Raw genomic sequence first — 23,944 nt, forward strand, 5'->3', positions numbered from 1 at the left:
ATTTTACAAACACTTAATCTACGCGTACTGCGTATGGCTTGATTATAACAATGTCGCTACGTGGCAGCAAACCAGACGAACCAGTGAAGCGAAATTTGGGTCTGTATGATGCAATTGACGCTGCTGTGGTTGCTAGTAAGGAGCCGGTCTCGTACGCTAAAGATGCAAAGACTACAGAACAGGACGAGAAGCAGAGAATGCTCGCTGCAGGTATCCATGGACAGCTACACTGCATGTATATTTGAGTGGCATCTTAACTAATATAACCTCTAATAGCTCTTAAGTTTCAGCCAGTACATGCTTTATCAGGAAAAACAGCAGCACAAGTAGGATCAGCAGATACGGTGATCTCCAAGCCACCATCACTCACTGCCCCAGCTAATATCAACCGACCTCTTACTACTGTCAAGCTAGACTCTTTCGCGGAGCCTGAAGCTGATACAGAATCTGAACCAAGCCGTCAGAAACGATCGGGATATTACAATCGCCGAAAGAAACGACGACTGGAAGATGCAGAGAAGGGAAAATTGGATTGGGATGACACATATGATCCTATGTTACCTAATCGATACGAAGAGTATAAGCAGAGTGAAGAGAAGTTTGCAGAAGATGAGGATTGGCGGAGTTATTTGCTTGATATGAAAGCAAGGAAAGAGGGTCGAAGCGGAGCAGATGAAGAGGAAGAGGAAGAACAAGAGGAAGAACGAGAAGAGCTGGAAGACATGGCGAAAAACAGATTCGCTCCGCCGCCCACATACGAAAATCAAAATGCAGATCTTGGAAACGCTACAATATCAGCAGAGCCTATAATTTATCTCCAGCCAGACCGAACTCCACCATCTGTCGCAGATCAACCGCGGGTGAAATCAGCAAAGGAGACGTTTGCAAAGAGACTGTTGACAAAGTACGGCTGGACACCAGGCGAAGGCCTAGGGGCATCCTCTACTGGAATCACAAAGGCGCTACATTTTTCTGCAGACAAGAAGAAAGCTGGACACGGCAAGATTCTGGATAAGAATGTGCGTCGTGATGAAGAGGGCAAATTTGGGAAGATGTCAAAGGTTATAAAATTACACGCACTAGTGAGTATTGATGAGGTTGACGAAGAACTAGCCGGTGATATTGGCCAAGAGTGTGATGATAAGGTTAGCGACTTCACTTTGTTACGTTATTACGGATACTAATCAGGGCAGTACGGCAAAGTCGAGCGTGTGTATATCAGTAAAACTGATGCTCCCCGAGTGGATATATTTGTTAAATTTACGAGCGAGCTTTCTGCGCTTCGCGTGAGTTGCGAGTTTCATACAAAAAGAAACTGAATCAGTATGCTAATAATCTGTCATAGGCTGTCAACGGATTAGATGGACGAACGTTTGGCAACAACGCAATAATTGTATCATTTTATGATGAAAGTGATTTTGAGTCAGGAATACTGCATTAGTAGTTAATTGGTTATTGATAGTACAAAAGAAGATTTATTTGTATTGCATGTTGTACATCTAGAAATCCGGGAACAGGTGCTGATACTCATCAGGACCCTGAATACCGTAACTCAATTCCTCCTCAGGATAATACTCAAATAGCGAAGCATCACCTGCGTGTCTGATTGGAGGCTCGTATGGAGTATCGATTTCGCGATGCAGTATGCGGTCCCACTCAACTTCTCTGAACCAAGGATGATTCATAACATCCGCGGATCCATTTGCCAGGTTACCTAGTCTTCGAGTAAGGTCTCTTGTTATGAGACCACTAAGTAAATCGCGGGCCTCAGGGAGCAAATAGTTTGGATAGCGCACCTCGCATTGCAGAACCTTTTCGTAGGTTCGCATGGGAGTTTGGTCGTAGAAAGGTGTGTAACCAGTGAGCATCTCAAAAATGAGGATTCCAAGAGACCACCAATCGACAGACTTGTTGTAAGCCTTGCGAGCGATCACCTCAGGGGCGATGTAATCAGGGGTGCCACACATTGTGTATGTCACGTCGGGGACTTCTTTCGCGAAACCAAAGTCGGTGATGCGTATATTACCGCGGCGATCGAGGAGGATGTTCTCAGGCTTAAGGTCACGATAAATGACATCGTGAGAATGAAGATACTCGAGAGCAAGAGTAACTTGAGCGGCGTAGAATTTGGCGACAGGATTGGGGAAGCGTTGGCTCTTTCGGAGCAAGGAGAAGAGCTCTCCGCCTTCGATATAGTCCATCACCATGAAGAGATGCAGAGAATCTTGGAAAGTGCCCCAGATACGGATCAGAAAAGGGTGGTCGACGAGCTTCAGCATTCGTCTCTCGTCGTTCGTGTGCTCCACCTGCTTCATATGCACTACTTGCGCCTTCTTTAGGACCTTGATTGCGTAATAGAGGCGGTTATATCGCGATCTGACCAAATGAACGCGTCCAAAGGATCCAGTTCCAAGCGTGCGTTTGATCTCAAAATCTCGGATTGAGTACTTTCCGCGAGTGACGGCAGAGCGGGAGGCTGCGGAATTCGAGGTTGCGGCAGGAATGGTAGTAGTATCAGCGGCCGCAGTGTCAGATTTTGCCGGGTAAACCGCCGCACCGGCAGCCGGCTGGGCCTCGGCGGCTGGCACGGACAATTCTGCTGGCATTGAAATATCCAGGTGCTGGATGCCCGTTATTTGCAGTGCGGCAGTCCGTATATGATTGCGGGTGGAGATGGTCGCAGCTGGTGATGATTGTGATAGTGAGCTGTGAGGCGCGAATGTGAGTGCCTACAAGTAGCTTTCGAGGGACTTGTACCATATTATTAATATATCCTACATTGATGACTGTTGAGAATTTTTGCCGAGCCGCACACTAGTCGGCGTTCTCCGGCTTTGTTCCTTTGGTTACTCGTCTTTTCTCTGTTTCTTTCTTCTCTTCTTGCTCCTCACCAGTTGCAATGCCTTCTATATTCGTCTCCAATCGAGTGCTTCTTGACAAGTCCTTAATACCGGCTACAATCTTCGTTGGCGACACGGGTAAGATCGAGAATCTCGTCCCAGGCGTCATCTTTCCGCCGCCAGCAAACTCCACACTCGGTGCTCGCTATTTCGACTTTTCCTCCAAAGTAATACTTCCAGGGCTTGTCGATGCTCATGTTCACTTGAATGAACCCGGAAGAACAGAATGGGAGGGATTTGCTACCGGAACTCGTGCCGCTGCGTCTGGCGGAGTCACTACCGTAGTGGATATGCCTCTGAACGCGATTCCTCCTACGACCTCCGTAGCGAATCTCGAAACAAAGCTCGCTGCTGCTAAAGAGCAAGCGTATGTTGACGTCGCATTCTGGGGCGGCGTTATTCCTGGAAATCAGGACGACTTAATCCCGCTGGTCGATGCCGGCGTCCGTGGATTCAAGTGTTTCATGATTGAGTCTGGGGTCGACGAGTTTCCCGCAGTTGATGAATCTGATATCGAGACCGCGATGACAAAACTCGCTGGCTCCGGCTCGATTTTTATGTTCCACGCGGAAATGCTTCCTGCTGACGGCGAACCAGTGCTTTCTAAGGATTTGTCTACCACGGAGTACTCTACTTTTCTAGCTTCGAGACCAGACTCGTTCGAGACAACCGCCATAGAAAAAATCGTCGAGATCGCTGAAAAGGTGACCAAAGGCAAGTCAAAATCCGATGTGAAGCTTCATGTTGTACATGTATCGTCGGCTGATGTCCTGCCATTGCTGAAGAAGGCACAGTCGTCGGGTTTGAGACTATCGGCCGAAACCTGCTTCCATTACCTCACCTTTGCGGCAGATACCGTGCCCTCAAAAGCTACGCATTACAAGTGCTGTCCACCGATCAGAACAAAGGAAAATCAAGACAAACTCTGGGATGCGCTAAAGTCTGGTGTTTTACGCACCGTCGTATCAGATCACTCGCCGTGTACTCCTCAGCTCAAAGATCCCGAGCACGGAGATTTTTTCAATGCCTGGGGAGGTGTCTCTGGTCTTGGATTAGGTCTATCCGTACTATGGACTGAGGCGCGGAAACGCGAAGTCTCTCTTGAGCAAGTATCAGCATGGACTTCGAAAAACACTGCAGCCCAGGTAGGTCTGCTCGGAAGCAAAGGAGAGATTGATGTCGGTCGCGATGCGGACTTTGTCATTTTTGATCCTGAAAAGGAATTTATAGTTGAAGAATCTAATCTTGTGTTTAAAAACAAGGTGTCTCCATATAAAGGCATGAAATTGACCGGCCTTGTGGAGAGAACATTTTTACGAGGAGAGTGCATTTATGATTCTGCCGGCGGAGTTTATGACAAGCCGACGGGTAAGCTTATATTGGAGAAATTTTCCGCCTAAATAGCTCATCACGAGAATGTTAATGATTAGATATGTGACATGTATATATATTGTTTTACAGCAATATGACGGGCTTTGAGTAAATGATCTGATTTAACTTAAGGTTTGCATCTTCCGGCAAACCGCGGGTACAATGAGCAATCTCTGACCGTAAATCGGTCACAGAGCCACGCCAATATCCGCTCAGTCCCTAGACCATATCCACCATGAGGACAAGTTCCGTATACTCTTTGATCGTTGAACCAGTAGTACGGCTCAGGGTTGATCCCTTCACGTGCATATCCCTTCATCAGTTCGTCGAGATCGTAAATACGCATACTACCTCCTGTAATCTCACCAACATTGGGCATGAGCACGTCAACAGATTCGGTCACACGCGGATCATCAGCGCACTTTTGCATGTAAAACGATTTGATCTCAACCGGAAATCTTGTAAGCAAAATTGGCTCTCCGATTTCGTCAGTCATCTTGCGCTCAGCAGCTTCAGCAATATCATCGCCAAACTTGAAAGCTTCTCCCTCCTCGTTGGGGACTCCGCGTTCGTTAAGCCAATCAAGCGCAGAATCATACGTCATACGAAGGAAAGGAAGTTGAGGAGGTTTGAAACCAGGGTTGAGCTTAGATAAAATCTCTGCAATCTCGGGATCCTCCAACACATAGGCGACGGTTTTAGCAAGTAGAGTCTCAATATGCACTAGCAGTTCGTCAAAAGTCAGAAAGGCAAGTTCGGCCTCGACGTGCGTGTATTCACTCAGATGACGACGAGTATGGGAGCGCTCGGCACGGAATGACTCCTGCACGCAAAACACATCGCCAAGCGCTGGAAGACAGGTCTCCAGATAAAGTTGTGACGATTGAGTGAGGTAAGCATCCTCACCGTAGTACTTTAGTGCGAAAAGTGTTGAGCCACCTTCTACTTGAGTCTGTACCATGCAAGGAGGAGTAACCTCAAGAATTCCCATATCTTCGTAAACACGTCTGAACGATCTGAGTAGCGCGGCGCGCACTTTAAAAATACCAGTCATAGTCTCACCGCGAAGCACAAGATGCCTCATATCAAGTAATAGTGACGGATCAGCTGATTCTTGTACTTTGTTAGTAATTGCATCGTCTCCGCCAGGAGCGAGGCCAACAATGGAGTAGTAGTCTACGGCCAGCTCGTGACCCCCGGGAGCGGATTTGCCTTCTGGAACTGGATGAATGACTCCATAGACTGTAACAGTTGACTCCAAAGTCAAGGTAAGAGTTGAGTAGGCATTGGCCTTTTAGATATTAGTCACGTTCAAAAAACAGGCCAAAAAAGAGCTTACAAGATCACCAGCCAGTACGCACTGAAGAAATCCGGTGCCATCTCTGAGCACAAGAAAAGCTAGTCCCTTCTGCAGACGCAGACGGTGAACCCAGCCTTGTATCACGACTCTTGACTCTCTGCTTTTTGATCCATCGCGGATCTTGATGCGCTTCGCCTCTGGCAAAGAAGAGTCATTCACAAGCACAATTTTCTTTGCTTCTTCCAGCTTGCGGGCATCATCCGCTGCTTTTTTTGCTGCAGTCTCCTCGGCGTTCTTGATTTTCTTTACAAGACCGTCGACACCCTTTTTCGCCTTTTTCAGCATAGACGCAGAAATAGGCTCAAATTGGCCATCGGCAGACTTGCGGACGTAAATTGGCGCATCCGGGGAGGAGTAGAGCGCGTAGGCGGGAGTCTGAAAGGGACGCTCGAGGGTACCGGCGGAGGAGTCGTCTGTTCCAGACGCGTCATCGACAAAGACGGTTCCAGGCGGGGGTGGAGGAATGTCTTTTATAGATAGCTGTTCGAGTTTTTCAGTCATAGTGAATTATCTAAATGCTTTAAGCGTATTGCATAAGGCCTTCTATATGTCCTAGAATTGGATAGTGAGTAATAAAACTTATAGAGCCGCAGCTCAGTGCCGACAGCTACTTTGCTGCAGTACATATCAGACCAATCACGTGAGTGATAACAGTCACGTGAACATAAGCGGATAGGCGCGATTGGCTGATTATGTGGCGGTGCCGAGGAGCGCTGTTCGCGGCCATTGTGTCTACACCCGCGGAGCAATTGCAGAAAAAAGTGGATAGTGGGCAACTTGAGTGCTGTAGAACATACCAAAGTAGTTTATAATTGTATATTCGCCGATTGAGCTCTGGAGAGCGGTCTCGGGCGATGAAAGGGTTGTTCGCTGCAGCCACCTCCCGCCGCCGCCATCACCGCCCTTTCTCGAGCGTGCACGTAGTCGAGACCCAGCAGCACTCGCAGCGACTAAACAAGCACCAGAGTTGCCCGAGCCGCCGAGTCGCCGAAGAAGTAGCTATTAGCTGAGTTGGTGAGTACTCGATTCCTCGAGGGCGCGAAGATAGGCGCAGTTATCGCTTCGTATCGTAAACTGAACTGATAAGAACAATCCTGCAGATGACCTCGGTCCCGCGTGCGAAACACCTTCTCGCGCCTGTACAACCCGCAATGAAGCGCACAAAACCTAGTCCGACTCAGGCTCCGCCGGCATTTACCTTCCCGACCTCACCTTCGCTCTCGCAGGCCTTTCTCGCAGACCAGTACGCTCTTCCGTATAACTCTTATATGGACCTCGCACATCTCGTCCACGAGCCACCAATGGTGCAGACTTCGCGGACAGTCTACCTGGGTAATGTTCCCTCGGAGACGACTGCTGAGGAGCTTCTTTCTCATGTCCACTCAGGTCCTGTAGAGTCGGTCAGAATGCTACCGGAAAAGAATTGCGCCTTTATCTCTTTCCTCGACGTTGCCTCCGCCTCTCACTTCCACTCAGACGCAATCCTCCGTAAGCTCTCCATTCGCTCTCAGGATATCAAGGTTGGCTGGGGAAAGCCATCTGCAGTCCCTATAAATGTGGTACTAGCTGTCCAGCAATCCGGTGCTAGCAGAAATGTGTATCTTGGAAATCTACCTGAAGACATCACCGAGGACGACATTCGCGAAGATTTGGGCCGCTTTGGCTCAATTGACACAATCAAACTTGTCCGTGAAAAGCCAATTGGGTTTGTTCACTTTTTGTCTATTGCTTCTGCTATCAAGGCCGTTCAGCAATTGTCGCAGGAGCCCAAGTGGGCTAACCGAAAAGTCTTCTACGGTAAAGATAGATGGTAAATCTCCCTTTTTTTTTCGGTTTCCATACCTCCCAATCAACTCTCTCTAGCGAAGTGCTAAAGCTAACTGAATATAGTGCCTACGTTTCCAAAACCCAGCAGCAGAACGCAGCTCAATTTCTCGGTATCACGCCTGGCTACGAACATCTTGTAGCGTCCGCCGACCGAGACGTTATCTCGAATGCTCTAGCCCAGCAATCTGCCGCTGCTGCAGCGGTTGCGACCACTGCCGGTGGAATGGCTAATCTTGGTAATCGCACTGTTTACCTTGGCTCCATTCACCCAGAGACTACTGTTGAGGAGATTTGTAATGTTGTCCGTGGAGGCTTGCTTCACCAAATTCGATACATTCCCGATAAACACATCTGCTTTGTCACTTTTATCGACCCTACGGCCGCTGCTCAGTTCTTTGCTATGTCTAACGTGCAAGGACTAATGATTCACTCGCGTCGTCTGAAAATTGGCTGGGGAAAACATTCCGGCCCACTGCCGACCGCAATTGCTCTGGCCGTCACCGCCGGCGCGTCGCGCAATGTTTATGTTGGAAACATTGACGAATCTTGGACAGAAGAGCGGCTTCGAAAGGATTTCTCAGAGTATGGCGAAATTGAGCTCGTTAATACTCTTCGGGAAAAATCTTGTGCGTTTGTGAACTTCACCAACATTGCAAACGCAATCAAAGCCATTGAGGGTATCAAACAAAAGGAGGAGTATCAGAACTTCAAAATCAACTTTGGTAAAGATAGATGCGGAAATGCTCCAAGACCAATGAACATTGGAGGCAATCACCCGAATCAGCACTCGAACCATTTTGGGAACGGGTCTCTTGAGGAGTCATCGCCTGTTGTGCCTGTCGACGATGCGGTGGATATCGTTCCCTCGCCTTTAGTCGACATGCAAGCCACAAGTTGACCGTAAAGTATTACACTAGTTCTAGATCTCACCCTGTCCAGTTTCATACTCTCTTCATGCTATTTGTTTACCGCCTCTTGATTTTTTTTTGTGACGGATCGCATCACCTTCATGTATCCTAAAAGCTATCCGTTCACTTCGTCTACCTAATGTTATAGAGCCACAGTTTTAGCTTTGTCCAAAAAGCGATTTCGGATCGAGTGATCGATTATTAGAGCTACTTGTCTTCTGTTTCTATTGCTTGTATTAGTTCTAATTTTATCCTAGCTTGGTTTTTTCTTGTTTAATGCTAATTGTGTGGTCTAAAGAAGTGTGTCACGACGCTGGAATAAAAGTTATACCAGAAAATATAGATAGGAGCAGAAAGATTAACCCATTCAATTTGACTTCCCTAAACTAAAATAATGTGCTTGCAAAGTACAAAAATCATCTGCCTCTTCCCCGACCACCTCCATAGCTATTTGCAAAACTATGATTATAATTATGATTTCCTCCATTGTTATTGTGAAAATTGTTGCCTCCTCCATTGCTATACCCACCTCTGCCACCTCCCGGGCCTTGTCTATTATTACGAGCAAAAAATTCACCTTCGTCAACAACTTTTTTCTCCGCGACAAACCCAGGAAGTAGCATGCTTTTATGCACCACACCAAGTTTAGGAGGCATGGTGTATTGCACAGCAACTGCACGATTCCGCTCAATGTCAACATACTTTTTGATTTCTCCACCGAGCCATTTTGATACAAAGTTCTCTGGACTCTTGTCCACCGGACAGCGTACAAAGCCGTACGGAATATACTTGGGATCAGGTTTCGCCTGTCCGATCAGTCCCTGAGACTGCTTAGGGTGGATACGAAGCTCTTCACTTGGCTCCTTTTCACTGTCAACGGGCTTCCCATCGGGGTAAAACGTGCTCAAAAATACCTGACCTACTAATGACGCATCAGAAACATATAGCGCTTGAGCACCATACTCGTTGCGCATGTGCTCTTCCTCAGACAAAAGGGAATACCGGTCATTAATAGCCTTCAGCAATCTGACTTCATCGATAAACGGTAGCAGTGCAATTGACTTCCATTCTACACTCTGCCCATTCATATCAGAGTCAAAATTTTCGGGATAAAAATCGATAATTTCTGAACTTTCATGTGTCATAAGCTCTCTCAAAATTGGCGGAAGCGTATGTGCTGAAGCTGACGGCATGACACCAAGCAACTGCTCGTATGGCCGAAAGGGCTTTCCTATTTTGAAGCGAATCTCAAGATTGCCGATACCGACAAAATCAGACGCGAATGGTGCATAATGATACGGATAATACCATGTCCAGGAGGGACAACCCTGATAATAGTACAAGAGTACCCAACTGACGCCTTCGATATAGGATCGCACCATCTTACTAGCCACGCGCTCTTGCTCCTCTTTTGACTTCGCGTGTAATTTAAGAGCATAGTATCTGTAATGATAACCGGGCTCCCAGAGTCTGACGTCGTCGCCGTCTCCGGTAAGGTCAATGCCGTCGCCGTCTTCTAAAACCTCGATATCATCAGCTGGCGTGTCATCAGCGATATCTTCCTCATTGCCTGACTTCGATTTCTTCTCTGGCGTCTCTTCTAATTCGTCAGCTTTTCTTTTGAGTGATGACGGTTCATCTTCCTCAACACTAGTCGCAATTGTGTCGGTATACTCAGTGATGACACTAGCTGAAGAATCCTGGTCTACGGCCGGAGCACCCTTTTTGGCAAGTAACTGCGCCTTGAGAAATGACGCTGCAGACTTATTTGCCGCGTTCGCATTAAATGTTGCAAGTCCCGGTGCCGCCATTGGGGTGATTGATTTCGTAGTCCCGGGAGCGCCTTGTGTAGGCTTTGGCGCTGCGGAACCCATTCCAATGGCCACACCTTGCGGAGTGAAAAGTGGGATATCAGTTGGAAGGGATTTCGGACCGATATCAACTTGGTTGCGCTTCACGACAGGGAATGATCCCTTTTGTGACGAGTCAGCGGGAGTAGCAGGAGCAGAGTCACGGCCCGAAGTTGCCGAGTCACGTAGTTGGTGCCGCTGCCCGTTCCTGTTAGCCTGTCTTCTCATTTCTCCATCATGTCTCTTAATAAAAATGGAAGACTCTTCTTGAGCATGCACTTTGAGTAGTAACTCTGTATTTTTTAGGTTGACAGATCCATCAGTTGTAAGGTATCCTCCCATAGCTGCGAGATTCATCTTCCATATCCTGATAAGCTTGTCTATTCCATTTTCACGAATCTCCAGAGACGGTATGTGCGGCAGAAAATCATTGCCAACAAAGAATATCATAAAAACCCAGTCGTCAATTGCCCTCTCGAGATCCCATTTGAATGGTAAGGGTCGCACAACTAGATCTAGAGCAAGATATTCACGTAAGATACTGACGCTTAGCCAAATAAACGGCTTCTTTGTTTCCGGGACATTGGGATCAATCTCAACAGCAGTATTCTTGCACTGTGCGACAAAATGTCCTACTTGTCCACAACGCGAACACTGGTTTGGTTGTGAGTTATTAAACACATCTTCTCGCAAGACTCTGAAATGTGGCTCATGAGTAGCAAGACCGAGCATGATTAAATCGGCGTCGAGACCATAGATTACGTGGCTCGTATTGGGATCATGATATGGCGATTGGCGTTGACTGCGAATGAACTCCATGATCTTGTGTTCGCCTTCTCCTGGAACTGAAGCATCTGATATAATTACTTTGAGCTGCGAAGTGCGTTAGTATAAATTCTTTGAATGAAAGAACGAAGATGCATACGTTTTCCCACCCTGGTTCGTTGTTCAATTTAAAGGCAACCCAGTATCTTATCGCTTCAGCCAGCTTATCCATGAACGGTGTTCCTGGTGTAATAACGTTCGTATCCCAAGATTTTTTCTTTATACTCTCGTCAATAATCTGACCCATAGCTTCCATCTGCTCATGAGCCAGCTTCTTTTGCATATCCTTCAACTGGGCTTCTCTAGCAGATTTAAATCGTCGAGAGCGCTGTTGATTCATTTTTGCACGAGGAGCAACGCCATCTACGGCAATCATAAGGACCTTTCTCGGACGAGCCATATTGACAACGCGATCCGTATATTTGAAGATTTCCAGAAACATTTCGTCTTCGGTCGCTGGTGGCGGCCGGTTTTCAGGATGAGAACATGGATGAACAATACCATTCATGTCAAGATATAAATTATCCGTCTCGCCATTAGGATTAGGACGCGAATAGTCGGCTGGATACGTCATATCGTCAATCACTTGGTCAGGCTCTTCGATCACTTTCTGAACAATTTTTGGGTACTTCCGCGAAAGCCATCTGAATAATGCGGGGACACTATTTACAAAAGGTTACTAATATTCAAAAGAGAAAAGGTTATGTAGACCAAAAGTTGTGAAAAGCTCTTATTTGTTTTGTCTTTCCTGCATTCATCCTGATGCTTGTTTTTACAGAGAATAGAATTGGAAAAAGAAAAATAAAAACAACTTTAAAGGCTGATGAATAACAATGTAGTACGGAGGTTTTTTCTGTTTTTTTTTTGTTTTTTTTTTTTGGAAAACAATAAAAAAAAGCTCAGGTATCTTTCTTCCAAGCTGATTTGGCATTCAGACACAACGAAAATCAAACAGCAGTATTAAATTCTATTCATCCAGAAAAAACAAGCACAAAATAGGAACTTCCTATCACAATCCTGATCTACTAATAACTCAGAAATAAAAAAAATTCATAGGGAAGCTAACCCCATGGCGAAGATATATCAGCCGAGATGCAAAGCGAAATATTGTATGTTTATTCGATGCTATACACAAAACCAGTTAGAATATATAATAAGCAAGAAGAATAATATCCAGATGATTTTGTTTCGATATATCAGACAAAAATAAAAGGTAGCGTGTGTTTTTCCACATAGAACCTGTAGCGAATAACTAAATTCGCTACCGGCATCTCGAGCCAAATGCACTCTAGTCATCATATAACAAATTGAAACTAAATTCATCCATCAAGATTCCGCTGAAAAAAGGAAAAACTTACAAGTTGCCACTTCACGAGTTCAGAAGACGAACAGCAGTCCGTATTTACTACTGTTAGTTATTATTGCCCTTATACTCGACCAGGCCTCCGACAAACAGACAGTAGATAGAGAAAAAACAGAAGAAAAAGTCCAGAAAATTACAAAATCAGCTATGTCGCATTGGGTAGAATACTTGTGTAGCCGTATTCCGTGATAGAAAACTTAACGGAGACTAAGATCATTTTGATCAGCTCGGCCGACTTTAAAAGCTTTTTCCGCTGGAGGTGCTGGGGCACGACGTTATTAGGGTAGGTGCACAAATTATCAATCTACTTATAAAATAGTTTAAATAGCCATTTACCCTAACTTTATTTGTACGAGGGGCGTAGAGTATCAAAAAAATTGCTAAAGGTATGAGCAGAATAAAGGATGTTTGGTAGCTAACTAATCTTATTCTATATACATATTTGAGTATTAATAATTACATTAAAAAAAAAAAAAATGGTGACAACCCTGGGATTCGAACCCAGGCCTCCGAAGAGATGAGAACCTTAATCTCACGCCTTAGACCAACTCGGCCAGATTGCCATTTTCTTTTTAAATAAAGCTCTACTGACCAATACAGCACGTAAATTCTTGCACATGTAAGTGGACATCAGACATAGCAAATCAGACATAGCAATACATAGTAATATCTCCGATAGAACACCTAGACGTTTACCCCAGTACAAGATAATCATGAAAAAGGGACTGAGTTAGGCACTTCAACTGTCTTTGTATGTCTTCGCTTTAAACTTCACGTGACAGAACTCAACCCGATTTTTTATTTTAAAAAGCAGAGTCTAAGACTGAAGTCAAAATAAAATAAACATGGCAACCAGTGCTGTAAGATAAGAAATACATTCTATTTAAAAATAGATTCTATCCAGTGCGACAGAGAAATATATGGGACGTGTAACGCAAAGTCGAAAGAAGGCGACTTCAAACATAATACAACAGTCACGTGATTGTATATTTTGCATTTATTTCGAACTGGTGCGTAAAATAGGTGGATCTGCTAATGAGTATGCGGATCAAGTGACAATGTGTTTTGAATTTTTTTATACTCTTTTTGTATTGTCATTCAAAATCTACAGGTGTTATGCATTAAAAGCTCGTAACCAATGCAAAAAGTTACTTGAGCTCGGTTAGACGCTCCTCGTCAGTTATCCAGCTCTCAAAAAATGGCACGAAGTTAACTATTTGCACTTTTGCGCTTTTGAATTCCACAGAGCCGTCATTCATAATCCAGATGACGTCACGATGAGTAAAAAAAGAGATGTATATGCCTTCGTCGCTGACGTCATTCTGCCGCTGGATATGACTCTCCACATTCTCATCAACACTAGGACAAATTTCAAAATCGATAGCAGTTCTCTCAAAAATTGGAAATCCAATTTGAAGATTTTCAATAGATTCTTGTATCCCTTCTTGAACAAATAACTCTGTCAAAGCCTTGCTCTCCAACTGATCCATATTCGGGTTGGTATCGAAGATATCTGGCGGCCATTCACTGTCCTTGCAACTGTCGTCGTAGCCTTCTAAATTATCCGCGACTGATGAAACCTGTGATCCGAGTTCTGAAAAATAGGAACAGCTGCTTGCAGATTCTGAGCTTGAGGTTTGGTAAGAATCGCCAGTCTGCTCATACAACTCTTGAGTAGTATCTAAAGTGCTTGGGCGCTTTTTACCACCCCATAATAGACTATTAGAATGCTGAATCAGATTGTAGATACTAAAATTTTAACTTACAATCTTACACTTCTTAAATAAAAAAGATAATTTTTGCATGCTCTTGCTCTTCCCTAGATTTTTCTTTTTCTTCATATGTGCACTGCTGGCCATCGGTTGCTGTTTGCGAGTTGGACTGTCGCAATCATTCGCATGTGTGTAATGACCTTTCTCAAACAAACAATCCAAGCCTGACTGATCTTTCAAATTTTTTGGCCCATAAAGATTGCTGTTCAACTCAATTTCGAGCCTGTGACTGGTATCTGATCCATCTGACAGAGTGACCGTCATCTTGCCGTTCAAAGAGACACCAAAGCTCAAGAAGATTAGAGGGGGTGAGAAAAGAAGGTAAGAATTAATTTTTAGGTAACTAGATTATCAGGGAGACAGAAAGGTATTAAAGCGGAGACTAGAAATTAATAATGCTGGTCATAGTTGACGAGAGAAGCTTTAGTGTGAATGGATAGTCAGTCAGTCGTACGCGGCAGGCAGGCAGACAATTGCGACATTGCAGACAGCCACAGACTAACTGAGACAGTATGCTAACAAGACAAAACTTAGTAAATCTAAGTAAGCCTTTTATAGTGCGCCTGAATTAATGCAACAAAATAGAGAGAATGCAGCTGTTGCGACGGATTGCGAAATGTGGAAGCTGTTCTAGATAGCATGAGTAGTGGGTATCGTCTGCAGCACTCACGAGGTAGACCTATTTCAGTCAAACCTCATTTACTGCCTAAAATTTTCAGAAAATACACTTGTAGAACAACAACAAAAACCTAGGTATTTTGGTGGTTTGTGTCCGATTCAGAAATCTAGGAAAGATGAAAATCCGAACTACTCGGGCGCCACTGCCTCTCTCGGCGAGCTATTCCCAATCTGCACAAATTAGCTAGGCTGCACTTACCCCTTTTATAACTTATCTTGTCGATTTCCAGCAGACTGCAGTTTCTTGTATTAAATATTAAGTTCAAATGCCATGAAATATTTTGCCAGGTTTATAACAGAAAGAAAGACGAGCACTGAGACATGACTTATTGAGCTGATGCACGCGGCTAGCTGGCCAGCACCTAGAGTATAATAGCTCAGACAGTTGATCACTTCTTTGCGCATTGATATTATACTGCAGCTACAAGCCCTCTGATTGATGATATTTAAGTGATCCTTTAGTGATTTGGTAGGGAAAAGCGACAACAAAAAGTCATTTATATGAAAATCACGAAAAACAAGAAAAAAGCAGCGAAAATAACCATAATATATTTTTATTGAAAATAAATGAAAAACGCATTAACTAAATTCGTTTTATCCGAACCAGTCCACTGCCCTTGCATTAGTATCATTACACTTTCAACTCGCCGAGAACTAAAATTAATGTTTCAGAAGCACGGTTGTTTATTATTTATATAGTCTGCATATTATTAAATAAAAAGAAAGAACTTATCGGGTGCTCAAAACTTGACAACCAAAGAGTCAAAAGAAAATCCTGCCAATATCCATGCTATTATATTTAAATGTCAACCCAGTCACAAACCAATATATATACCCAATTACTACCTCTATGTAAGGAATGAATTTCCTTAAGCAGTTCTCTCTAATGCCTGCATCTGAACTAATTCATAGTACTTGCCCTTGTGAGCAAGTAGCTCTTGATGGGTGCCAGATTCGCACACCTTTCCACCATCAAAAACATAAATTACATCGGCGTTCTGAATGGTACTCAACCGATGCGCTACTGCAATAGTCGTACGCCCTTTAGCCGCCGTGTCGAGAGCCGCCTGCACGACCTTCTCCGACTCCGAATCGAGTGCGGAAGTAGCCTCATCTAGCAGCAAGACCTTTGGATGACGAATCAATGCACGAGCAATCGCTATGCGCTGCTTCTGGCCTCCTGAGAGTAAAATTCCCTTAGAGCCACATACTGTGTTGTATCCATCAGGCAAAGAAGACACAAAATCGTGAATATTCGCCTGCTTCGCAACTGCAATAATATCCTCTTCCGTGATGTTATCAGGTTCCGGGGCGCCAAGTTTGATGTTTTCCAGGATACTTCCCGCATACAGCACGGGCTCCTGTTGAACAAGAGAAATATGGCTTCTATACGAATTTAACTGTAAATCAGCAATGTCGTGGCCATCAAGCAGAACCTGACCAGACAAAGGGCGATAGAAGGATTCAATCAGAGCAATGGTAGTGCTCTTTCCACAGCCAGACATGCCAACCAAAGCCGCATACTGGCCCTTCTTGACGGTAAGGGACAGTCCACGCAACACAGGCACCTGAGTACGCGTAGGGTACCTGAAGTGAACATCGCGAAATTCAATATCGCCTTCAACTGAGTCCAAGACTTCACCCTCAGTACTCCACGCGTCAATTTCAGGAGTCGACTCCAGAAGACGGGTGATGTTTTCCGCCGCTCCATGAGCCTTGCCCATGTCGGGAGCAAAGGAGAATGCGATTCCAGCCGCCTGCGAGCCCATGATGACTGCTACATAAGTAATGAAAAATCTAGTAATAGAGTATTCACCACTAGCAATAAACCTACTGCCCCACCAAAATGCAAGAGCCATGATGAAGAACCCAACACCTTCCGAGGCACCAAATAAGAAAGCAGACCTATGCGTAGCCGGTCGCGAGATCTTTACCTGAGCCTCTAAAGCTCGGTGGTACCCATCCAGTACGTCATCTTCCCTTGTAAGCGAGACCACAGTTCGGATTGCAGCTGCAGCCTCGCATGCCTGAGAGGCTGACTTTCCATGCGCGCTCTTTATCTGCTCGGCCAGCTTAGCCTGCACCTTGAATCGGAAATATCCACATGCAATAAGCACAGGCATACATGCCACACAGACAATTGCAATTTTGGGAGCAACTGCAAGAGACAAGACAAGTCCACTGAGTAGGTTGACTGAGCAGTTAAGAATCTGTCCTAAAGTAGCCCCCGAAAGTCCCTCAATAGACTGCGCATCGCTAGACAATGTCGAAGTCAAAGCTCCAGTATTATTTTCATCAAGGTCAAAGAATGCAACATCCTGGCGCAGCATCTGACGGAACGACTGGAAGCGAATTCTGCGAATCAAACGTTGAGCAACATATGCCAAAGAACTATTGACAACAATGAAAGCAGCGGCCTCAATGACGGCAAGAACCATGAACAGGCCAGCAAAAAGATTCACTGCGCTTCGCATGTACCAAATGTCTGTCCTGCCCACTTGAAAGGCATTGATGCAATTCGCATAAAGAACTGAAATTATAGGATAAGCAAGGCCATTAATAAAAGCACCGGCAAACCCAATATACAGATATTTATGCTCTGGTGTCGATATACGGTATACAGACGCAATAAGCTGGCCCAGCGTATACTGTCTTTCAACCGGAGCTTGACGTTTTTCCAAAGCAAAGCTCGAGATAGATCTAGCCGACGCGTTCGTCTTGGATCTGGCAAGTTTAGAGTCCTCCTCGTCAACCACAGGCTTGGGATTACTTTCCAACTCGATTGATTCATCGCCTTCATTAGCATCAAAATCCCTTGCAAAAGCAGCCAGTTTTTCCTCTTTCAGTTTATCAATCTGTTGAGCCTTGACAAGACCTGCATATACTGCGTTCTTATCTAGCAGCTCATTATGGGTTCCCATCTCTACAATCTCGCCTTTAGACATGACCACGATAGCATCGGCATCACGAATAGTCGAAAGACGATGAGCAATGACAATGGTGGTACGATCCTTCGACGCTTTATCAAGAGCATCTTGAACTACACCTTCACTTTTGGTATCCAACGCAGACGTTGCTTCATCCAAAAGTAAAATCTTGGGATTACTAACAATAGCTCTAGCAATAGCAATTCTCTGTTTCTGACCGCCAGACAACAAAAAGCCACGCTCGCCAACGTCAGTTTCAAGCCCTTCCGGAAGGTTCTCAATGAACATCATAGCATTAGCTTGAACACAAGCAGCTGTGACCAACTCGCGCTTCTCAATTTCGGAAACGTGCTCAAATTGAGTACCCAGAAGACCATAGGCGATGTTTTGATAGATCGAGCACGCAAACAAGATAGGCTCCTGCGATACCAGAGAGATCTGACGACGAAGCCATTTCAAGTTCAAAGCATTGATATCGTGTCCGTCAAGGGTAATATTTCCGCCAACAGGCTTGTAAAAACGTTCAAGAAGTCCGATAATCGTAGATTTTCCGGACCCACTAGCGCCGACCAAGGCAACAGTTGAGCCAGCAGGAATCGACAGGCTGAATTTGCGAAGAACAGTCACATCAGGTCGCGATGGATAGATGAAACGGATATCTTTGAGCTCAATGGCTCCCTCAACTGTGTCAAGAGTAGCTCCAAAAGAGGAGTCCGAGTCGATAGCTGATTCACGATCGATAGTTGCAAAAATCTTGGAGGCAGCTGCGACAGCGTTGGTAATATACTTGATATTGGGGACAATAGCGGAAGAGTTGAACGAACACATCATCATCGACATTAAGACAGAGATAACATTAGCAACTTCAAGTTCGCCACTTGCAAGATATCGTGAACCTTGCCAGAATGAGAGAGCATAGTTGCAGTACACAGCGAACCACATAAAAGCAATCATCGCGCCCTGCATGGATTTAGTTAACAGCAATCTCCAAATCATCAAACGAATATACACGTACCAAAGCAAAACCAGCCTTTAGTCCCCATTTTTCAGTAATCTCCAAATACTTGTCGTATTGAAGTGCCAGTCTTTCTTGCACGCCAAATGCTTGAACATTGCGAACAGAAGAGATAACTTCTTCAGCTAAAGCTCCTCCAACTGAGTATCCTCCCAGAGAAAGACGAAAGTATTTGACCATGAGCTTTGAAATTAAACCCATAAACACCGTTATAGCAAACAAAACAGATAAGAGAATAAGCGTGAGCTTATACGACCTAATCAATGCAATCAAGATAGCAACTAGAAAAGTAGATAAATTCTGAAGCATAACTCCAACTTTATCCGACATGCCTTCCTGAACAAGAATAGTATCTGCCGAAATACGAGTGGTGATTTCCCCAGAACCAAGTTTATCAAAATAGGCAATATTCTGACGAAGCGTTGCGCGCAGGTATTGTTCGCGTATACGACCTGAGAGAATCTCGCCACGGTCCATCAGAAGAAAAGTGGAGACATACGTAGAAGCGATAGACAGAATTCCAATGTAGACGAAATAACTAAAAATAATAAAAATATAAGCAGAGTCCATCTCATTGTTCAACATAATCCGCATACAGTGATAAAGTACTTATACGTTCGTTGTAGTCCGTAGGTGTCATGTAGCCATATGTCGCATTAGTTGGTTCGTAACTCGACTCGTTGTAGTATGCGTCGGAACTATTGTATCTTTCATACGTAGTATTACTATACTCGTACAAAGTGGAATTGTTATAATAGTCCATCATCCCTCGAGGTCCAATCTCAGTAAAAGTTTGCGCCACATTGCCAAACACAACCTGAATAGCAAAATTAATACAGCACGAAAAGTAGTCATATACAAGATCTTACAGTCATCAACGGACGCATAGCACCAGAAATAATGGAGGAGATGAGAGCGATACACATAATCAGCTTGTCCTTGCTGTCAGCATACCGAAAGAGCGTGAAAAATGTAGCCTTAACATCCGGCATAGCAACTTGCTCGCGCAAGATTTTGGCATCGCTTTCAGATAAGGAAGAAAACTCGTCAGTTCCGATAGCAACACCTGCATGTTTTCCATCTGGAGCGCTCTTGAGAGGAGTCTTTTCGTCGACAGAGGCAGGTCTGGAGTCCTCAGATGAGTATCCACCCTTCTCGTCAACAGAGCTAGAGTCTGAACCGGAAAAATCTCCAGAGCTAATCTCCTCGCTTTTGGCGGAAGTCTTAGACTTGCGAGACAAAAATCCTACCATTTTCCTACAGCAGATTTTGATGCTGATTACTGTGGAATTTTGGAATAGAGGAGGACGAGCAGCAGGCGGATTGGATACATACAATCTGCGGTGCACTGCAATACCGTTTTGAATGCGATGTAATTTTAGGCAACTTTAAAAGACAAGGCTATCGATTTGGGTTCGTTTCAGTGCGCAGGTTCCCGAATCTGGTGCGATTTCAGCTAGCCGCCGCACGGCTGTGCTCACGGCTGGGGTCGATTAGATAACGCCCACGCTGTCAGCTATAGCAGACGCGACCTTCTCCAGATGCTGGTAGTTTGCCCGTGATTACAGCCGTCTCAATAGAAAATTATTGGTGCTTCAGATACTTTGTAATTGCAGGCTTTGGAAAAGTACGCAGATATGAGTCGTGGCGAATCGTATCGCAAGTCAGCAATCAAGTTTCATATTTGCAACAGCGGATGACGCAATGACCCTACAGAGGTGGAGCAGAGCCAATGCGTGCCCGATAAGCAAAATTGGGCAATTTATATTTGCCAAGTAAATCCTACAACTCGTAATACCAAATTCTCTACTTTAGAATCTAATATGTCACTGTGTATATATCCTAATATTGTACCTCAATATCGACAATAAACTTGAATTATCATCGCCAATATCTATTAGTGGCCGTGAAAGAGTGTATGTGCATATATGTACAAATCCTTCTCAAAAAACAATCTTGAAGAGTAGACACAAACAGCCCATCACAATCAATATCCATGAAATTTTCCTTAATATCCCTCATTCTCATGAAAGTGAGTCCTACATTTTCGACGTTAGAACGTGAGCGAAGAATTACAAAATCGGCAAAAACTTACCTTGCCTGAGTAACGCTCTTTTCTACAAACTTATCCCATCGCTGTGATGCCCGCGTCAGCGCCTCCTGTCTCAATTCCTTATCGACTGTCTTGATGTTGATATCGTATATCCCGCTGACTGGCCTGTGATCTGATACGCAAACTTCGTGCGTACGATAATTTATTGGAGTAATCTTGCCTGGCCCGCGATAATAGATTCTATCACACCACGCCGGAGTTCGCTTTTTCTCACTGGTATCATAATTATTGGTGCCAATATCGTACTTGTACGTAGGCTTGAAAGTAATAGGACTCTCGCTGAATGGACGGAGACGGAAACCCGGGTTTCGCTTGAGCTGATTCAACAATTGATCAAACTCAAGCAGCTTGTCGATCTCGCCTTTCTCAAGCATCTTCATAACTGGTAATCGATGCAAATTGATCCTATAATTCATGTCGCCGTTGATAAAACAAAGTTCATGATCAAGAATCATTGTACCATCACCTCCACCGACAAAAATGTCAGCAGCATGCTCTGTACTCCCCATTCGAGGACTCGGAATTTTACATTCCATAATGTTGGCTATGTCGTTGTTTCGCGGAATGATATGTGACTGCCCGGCTGCAAGATGGCAGTTGACAAAACAAAGCGATGTGTCATCCAACGTGAATCGAAGAATAATAGCTCCCTTATTTCCATGAAGTCCGCCCAATCCAGTTTTGACTGTCGAAGAATTCAGATTCCTGATATAGCTCCGTTCAACCTCTTTGACGAATATACAAGAATATAATCCAACCAGATTTTCAGATCGAAGCAGATAATATGACGAAGGTAAGGTAGCAACAACTTCCTCGAGCCGTGTTTGCCATGCTTGATACTGATGCGACATATGCTGCTGAATATTATCCTTATCCTTGTGCTTTTTCTTTTTAAATATACTTTCTAAAGCATAGCATTCTGTTAGCAAACCCAGCTCATATAAGTATAGTATATACTACGTACTAGCTGTCACCGTCTTGTTGTCCAATTCAACAAGCTCTTGGAACCCGAAAACAATAATTTCCGGATCATCTGCCTCGGCGAGAAGTCTCTTCAAAAATTTTGAATCTGTCGATTTGCTTTGCAAATCAGCGGGTTTTGCAGCTCCCACATTCCAGGTGCAGACTAACGTCCGTATAGCTCTAAATGAACAAAATTCCGTATCGTGTTCCTGCATATTCCGCTCCAACCAATCATGCCGTAGCATGCCATCCCAAATAGTAAGAACGTTATCCGAATGAGTCATAGTTACTACGGGTAATCTTTTCATCTTGAATATTGAGGACCGATCAACCATGAGGCTCATCACTGGACCCTCGTGTGCTTTCCAGTCCTTTAATACAACCCACGGTCGTTGGCTGACATCGTAGACATAAATCATTCCAGTCCGGAAACCGATCCATAAGTTATTTCCTACACCTGCCATTGCAGTAACCTTGTAAATCGAAATACTCACGACATCGACACAAGTCATTTTTGAGACTGAGTATACAGAAATCTTGCCATCGTCGTGTCCAAAATACACATGCTCAGGGTCCTGAGTCAAAATGGCAGCGCAAGATATTTCACCAACGGGTCTCGCAGCAGCAATAGGCCGCGAGAGAGCAAATTGAGTTTGCTCAGCAGCCGCGCTGGGCTTGAATACCGAGATGGCTTTGTTCCTGCCAATCCAGAGCTGATCTCTGACAACAATTCCAGCCTGAAGAGCAGATGGACCACGCTGAGACTTTGGAGACCCAGCTAGATTCGGCAATCCGTCAGTCACTGCATCTGGTCCCCATATCTGCACCCGTCCGTCTTCATCTAGCGTCCACATCTCGAAGCCACAGCGATAGATGCCTTTGATGGCAGTAGTGTGCACTCCTAGCCTCTTGCTAGTCACGCGCATCACACCCAAATCACCTTCAAGCAACCCTCCTTCTTTAGTACCCAGCCATATGAAACGGCCTTCTTCCTCTAAATTTCGTGACGGTTTGAATCCCATCGCAGTAATCCTGAAATTCTCATGCGAAATAACTCCCACGCAAGTCCCTGAGCTTACGCTCCAAACTTTAGTGACGCTAGATGACGTGCATATATAATCACCAGAAATACAAAGCACTTTAACATCGTATTTGCAGCTGATCTCATGCGGCATCGACCTCGAGATTGGCGGTCGACGATTGGCGCGCGACGAGTCAGGGTACTCAGCCAGTCGCTCAGTTTCCTCAACTGAAGGTACAATATTGTCATCCGAGTCGTCTTCCATCATCTCAGGGGTCAAGTATGTTTCCAAATAACTATCATCATCACCGGGAATCGGAAGACTGGCCGATGACGCCGAATATATTGAGTTGCTAGCTATTTCCGGATTTGGTTGCTGAGGTTGCTGTTTGAAAATCGTAGCAGCATTACCCGATGGTGCTGTATAAGACGCGCTATATGGTACCTGGGAGGCTTGTGTCTGATAGTAAGATGACTGCTCAGAAGACATTGCCGGCCGTTGCGGCGTAGGCGGTGGTTGGTTTACGGCAGGGAGGGTATTAGGCTGAGGAACAGGCGGTATATGTGCCTGATGCGCCTGCAGTGACTGGACAGCTGGTACGTTATTACTGATGAAAGGCATCGACTGCGTCGCTTGGACCATTTGATATACTGGCTGCACCGCAGGGACTTGATATGTCTGCAAAGCATCCGTCTGAGTTGTTTGTCGTCGCAAAAGAGGCGGTATCTGTGACGGAGAAGCAGCCGTCGCGCTGAAATCTTTTCCGGGAGATATACTCCTACCTCTTGGAGGGGGGTGAGGTGCCAGTTTAACAGGTTCTTCTGGTGTTCGTAAGAGATCCATTGACCTCCGCTCGGTTGAAACTATCGACGTGGGCCCCGAAGTAATATGAGGTGTCAAAATTAGTGGTGCAGCCGCTGGTCGAGGTGGCAGCTGAGGCGGTGGATTCGCAGCTACAAGTGGTTGCGGAAGTGGCTGCTCGGCCACATGAACATCTGTATATATCGGTTGGGCAAGAGGAGTAGTTGGGATCGGACGCCAGGGAAGTTC

The 23,944-nt window shown here is 45.0% G+C and overlaps 9 protein-coding genes and 1 non-coding gene across 10 annotated transcripts; 3 read left to right on the forward strand and 7 right to left on the reverse strand.

Annotated features, from left to right (window-relative positions):
* Nucleotides 1-7: 7 nt before the first annotated feature.
* On the forward strand, nt 8-1,582 carry V2V93DRAFT_370934 (uncharacterized protein). The gene is made up of 4 exons (XM_066910389.1): nt 8-210; nt 277-1,145; nt 1,194-1,286; nt 1,346-1,582. Exons 1-4 carry the CDS (start codon nt 51-53, stop codon nt 1,439-1,441), a joined length of 1,218 nt encoding a protein of 405 aa, XP_066765368.1. The 5' UTR covers nt 8-50; the 3' UTR covers nt 1,442-1,582.
* On the reverse strand, nt 1,417-2,689 carry V2V93DRAFT_370937 (kinase-like domain-containing protein). Its single transcript, XM_066910390.1, has one exon. It carries the CDS (start codon nt 2,604-2,606, stop codon nt 1,500-1,502), a length of 1,107 nt encoding a protein of 368 aa, XP_066765369.1. The 5' UTR covers nt 2,607-2,689; the 3' UTR covers nt 1,417-1,499.
* V2V93DRAFT_370938 (uncharacterized protein) lies at nt 2,654-4,531 on the forward strand. Its single transcript, XM_066910391.1, has one exon. The coding sequence runs from the start codon at nt 2,900-2,902 to the stop codon at nt 4,298-4,300; it is 1,401 nt and encodes a 466-aa protein (XP_066765370.1). The 5' UTR covers nt 2,654-2,899; the 3' UTR covers nt 4,301-4,531.
* V2V93DRAFT_370939 (uncharacterized protein) lies at nt 4,327-6,199 on the reverse strand. Its single transcript, XM_066910392.1, has 2 exons — nt 5,611-6,199; nt 4,327-5,562 (listed from the first exon to the last, which is right to left on the reverse strand). The coding sequence occupies exons 1-2, from the start codon at nt 6,130-6,132 to the stop codon at nt 4,399-4,401; spliced, it is 1,686 nt and encodes a 561-aa protein (XP_066765371.1). The 5' UTR covers nt 6,133-6,199; the 3' UTR covers nt 4,327-4,398.
* A 170-nt stretch (nt 6,200-6,369) lies between these two features.
* On the forward strand, nt 6,370-8,732 carry V2V93DRAFT_386806 (uncharacterized protein). The gene is made up of 2 exons (XM_066912277.1): nt 6,370-7,441; nt 7,522-8,732. The coding sequence occupies exons 1-2, from the start codon at nt 6,732-6,734 to the stop codon at nt 8,354-8,356; spliced, it is 1,545 nt and encodes a 514-aa protein (XP_066765372.1). The 5' UTR covers nt 6,370-6,731; the 3' UTR covers nt 8,357-8,732.
* A 50-nt stretch (nt 8,733-8,782) lies between these two features.
* Nucleotides 8,783-11,615, reverse strand: V2V93DRAFT_359363 (XRN 5'-3' exonuclease N-terminus-domain-containing protein; the record flags this gene model as incomplete). Its single annotated transcript, XM_066908089.1, has 2 exons — nt 8,783-11,089; nt 11,142-11,615. The coding sequence occupies 2 exons, from the start codon at nt 11,613-11,615 to the stop codon at nt 8,783-8,785; spliced, it is 2,781 nt and encodes a 926-aa protein (XP_066765373.1).
* A 1,269-nt stretch (nt 11,616-12,884) lies between these two features.
* On the reverse strand, nt 12,885-12,967 carry V2V93DRAFT_t47. Its single transcript has one exon. It is a non-coding gene; the product is annotated as a tRNA-Leu (tRNA).
* Nucleotides 12,968-13,552: 585 nt separating this feature from the next.
* Nucleotides 13,553-14,440, reverse strand: V2V93DRAFT_359364 (uncharacterized protein; the record flags this gene model as incomplete). Its single annotated transcript, XM_066908090.1, has 2 exons — nt 13,553-14,134; nt 14,171-14,440. 2 exons carry the CDS (start codon nt 14,438-14,440, stop codon nt 13,553-13,555), a joined length of 852 nt encoding a protein of 283 aa, XP_066765374.1.
* Nucleotides 14,441-15,392: 952 nt separating this feature from the next.
* Nucleotides 15,393-20,520, reverse strand: V2V93DRAFT_370952 (P-loop containing nucleoside triphosphate hydrolase protein). Its single transcript, XM_066910393.1, has 4 exons — nt 19,666-20,520; nt 19,393-19,613; nt 18,797-19,334; nt 15,393-18,741 (listed from the first exon to the last, which is right to left on the reverse strand). The coding sequence occupies exons 1-4, from the start codon at nt 20,047-20,049 to the stop codon at nt 15,724-15,726; spliced, it is 4,161 nt and encodes a 1,386-aa protein (XP_066765375.1). The 5' UTR covers nt 20,050-20,520; the 3' UTR covers nt 15,393-15,723.
* A 367-nt stretch (nt 20,521-20,887) lies between these two features.
* Nucleotides 20,888-23,158, reverse strand: V2V93DRAFT_391557 (Endonuclease/exonuclease/phosphatase; the record flags this gene model as incomplete). The annotated part of the gene is made up of 2 exons (XM_066912445.1): nt 20,888-21,813; nt 21,874-23,158. The coding sequence occupies 2 exons, from the start codon at nt 23,156-23,158 to the stop codon at nt 20,888-20,890; spliced, it is 2,211 nt and encodes a 736-aa protein (XP_066765376.1).
* Nucleotides 23,159-23,944: the final 786 nt, after the last annotated feature.

Source organism: Kockiozyma suomiensis (assembly GCF_038497685.1).
Source record: "Kockiozyma suomiensis strain NRRL Y-17356 unplaced genomic scaffold V2V93scaffold_8, whole genome shotgun sequence".
Lineage (NCBI taxonomy): Eukaryota > Fungi > Ascomycota > Lipomycetes > Lipomycetales > Lipomycetaceae > Kockiozyma > Kockiozyma suomiensis.

Coding starts and splice junctions, on each gene's coding strand:
- V2V93DRAFT_370934 (XM_066910389.1), top strand. CDS start 51: ATGTCGCTACGTGGCAGCAAACCAGACGAACCAGTGAAGCGAAATTTG. Junction 211..276: donor GCAGAGAATGCTCGCTGCAG/GTATCCATGGAC, acceptor AACCTCTAATAG/CTCTTAAGTTTCAGCCAGTA. Junction 1,146..1,193: donor GCCAAGAGTGTGATGATAAG/GTTAGCGACTTC, acceptor TAATCAGGGCAG/TACGGCAAAGTCGAGCGTGT.
- V2V93DRAFT_370937 (XM_066910390.1), bottom strand. CDS start 2,606: ATGCCAGCAGAATTGTCCGTGCCAGCCGCCGAGGCCCAGCCGGCTGCC.
- V2V93DRAFT_370938 (XM_066910391.1), top strand. CDS start 2,900: ATGCCTTCTATATTCGTCTCCAATCGAGTGCTTCTTGACAAGTCCTTA.
- V2V93DRAFT_370939 (XM_066910392.1), bottom strand. CDS start 6,132: ATGACTGAAAAACTCGAACAGCTATCTATAAAAGACATTCCTCCACCC. Junction 5,563..5,610: donor GCGTACTGGCTGGTGATCTT/GTAAGCTCTTTT, acceptor AATATCTAAAAG/GCCAATGCCTACTCAACTCT.
- V2V93DRAFT_386806 (XM_066912277.1), top strand. CDS start 6,732: ATGACCTCGGTCCCGCGTGCGAAACACCTTCTCGCGCCTGTACAACCC. Junction 7,442..7,521: donor TTCTACGGTAAAGATAGATG/GTAAATCTCCCT, acceptor AACTGAATATAG/TGCCTACGTTTCCAAAACCC.
- V2V93DRAFT_370952 (XM_066910393.1), bottom strand. CDS start 20,049: ATGGTAGGATTTTTGTCTCGCAAGTCTAAGACTTCCGCCAAAAGCGAG. Junction 19,614..19,665: donor CTATGCGTCCGTTGATGACT/GTAAGATCTTGT, acceptor TTTGCTATTCAG/GTTGTGTTTGGCAATGTGGC. Junction 19,335..19,392: donor CGTATAAGTACTTTATCACT/GTATGCGGATTA, acceptor TATTATTTTTAG/TTATTTCGTCTACATTGGAA.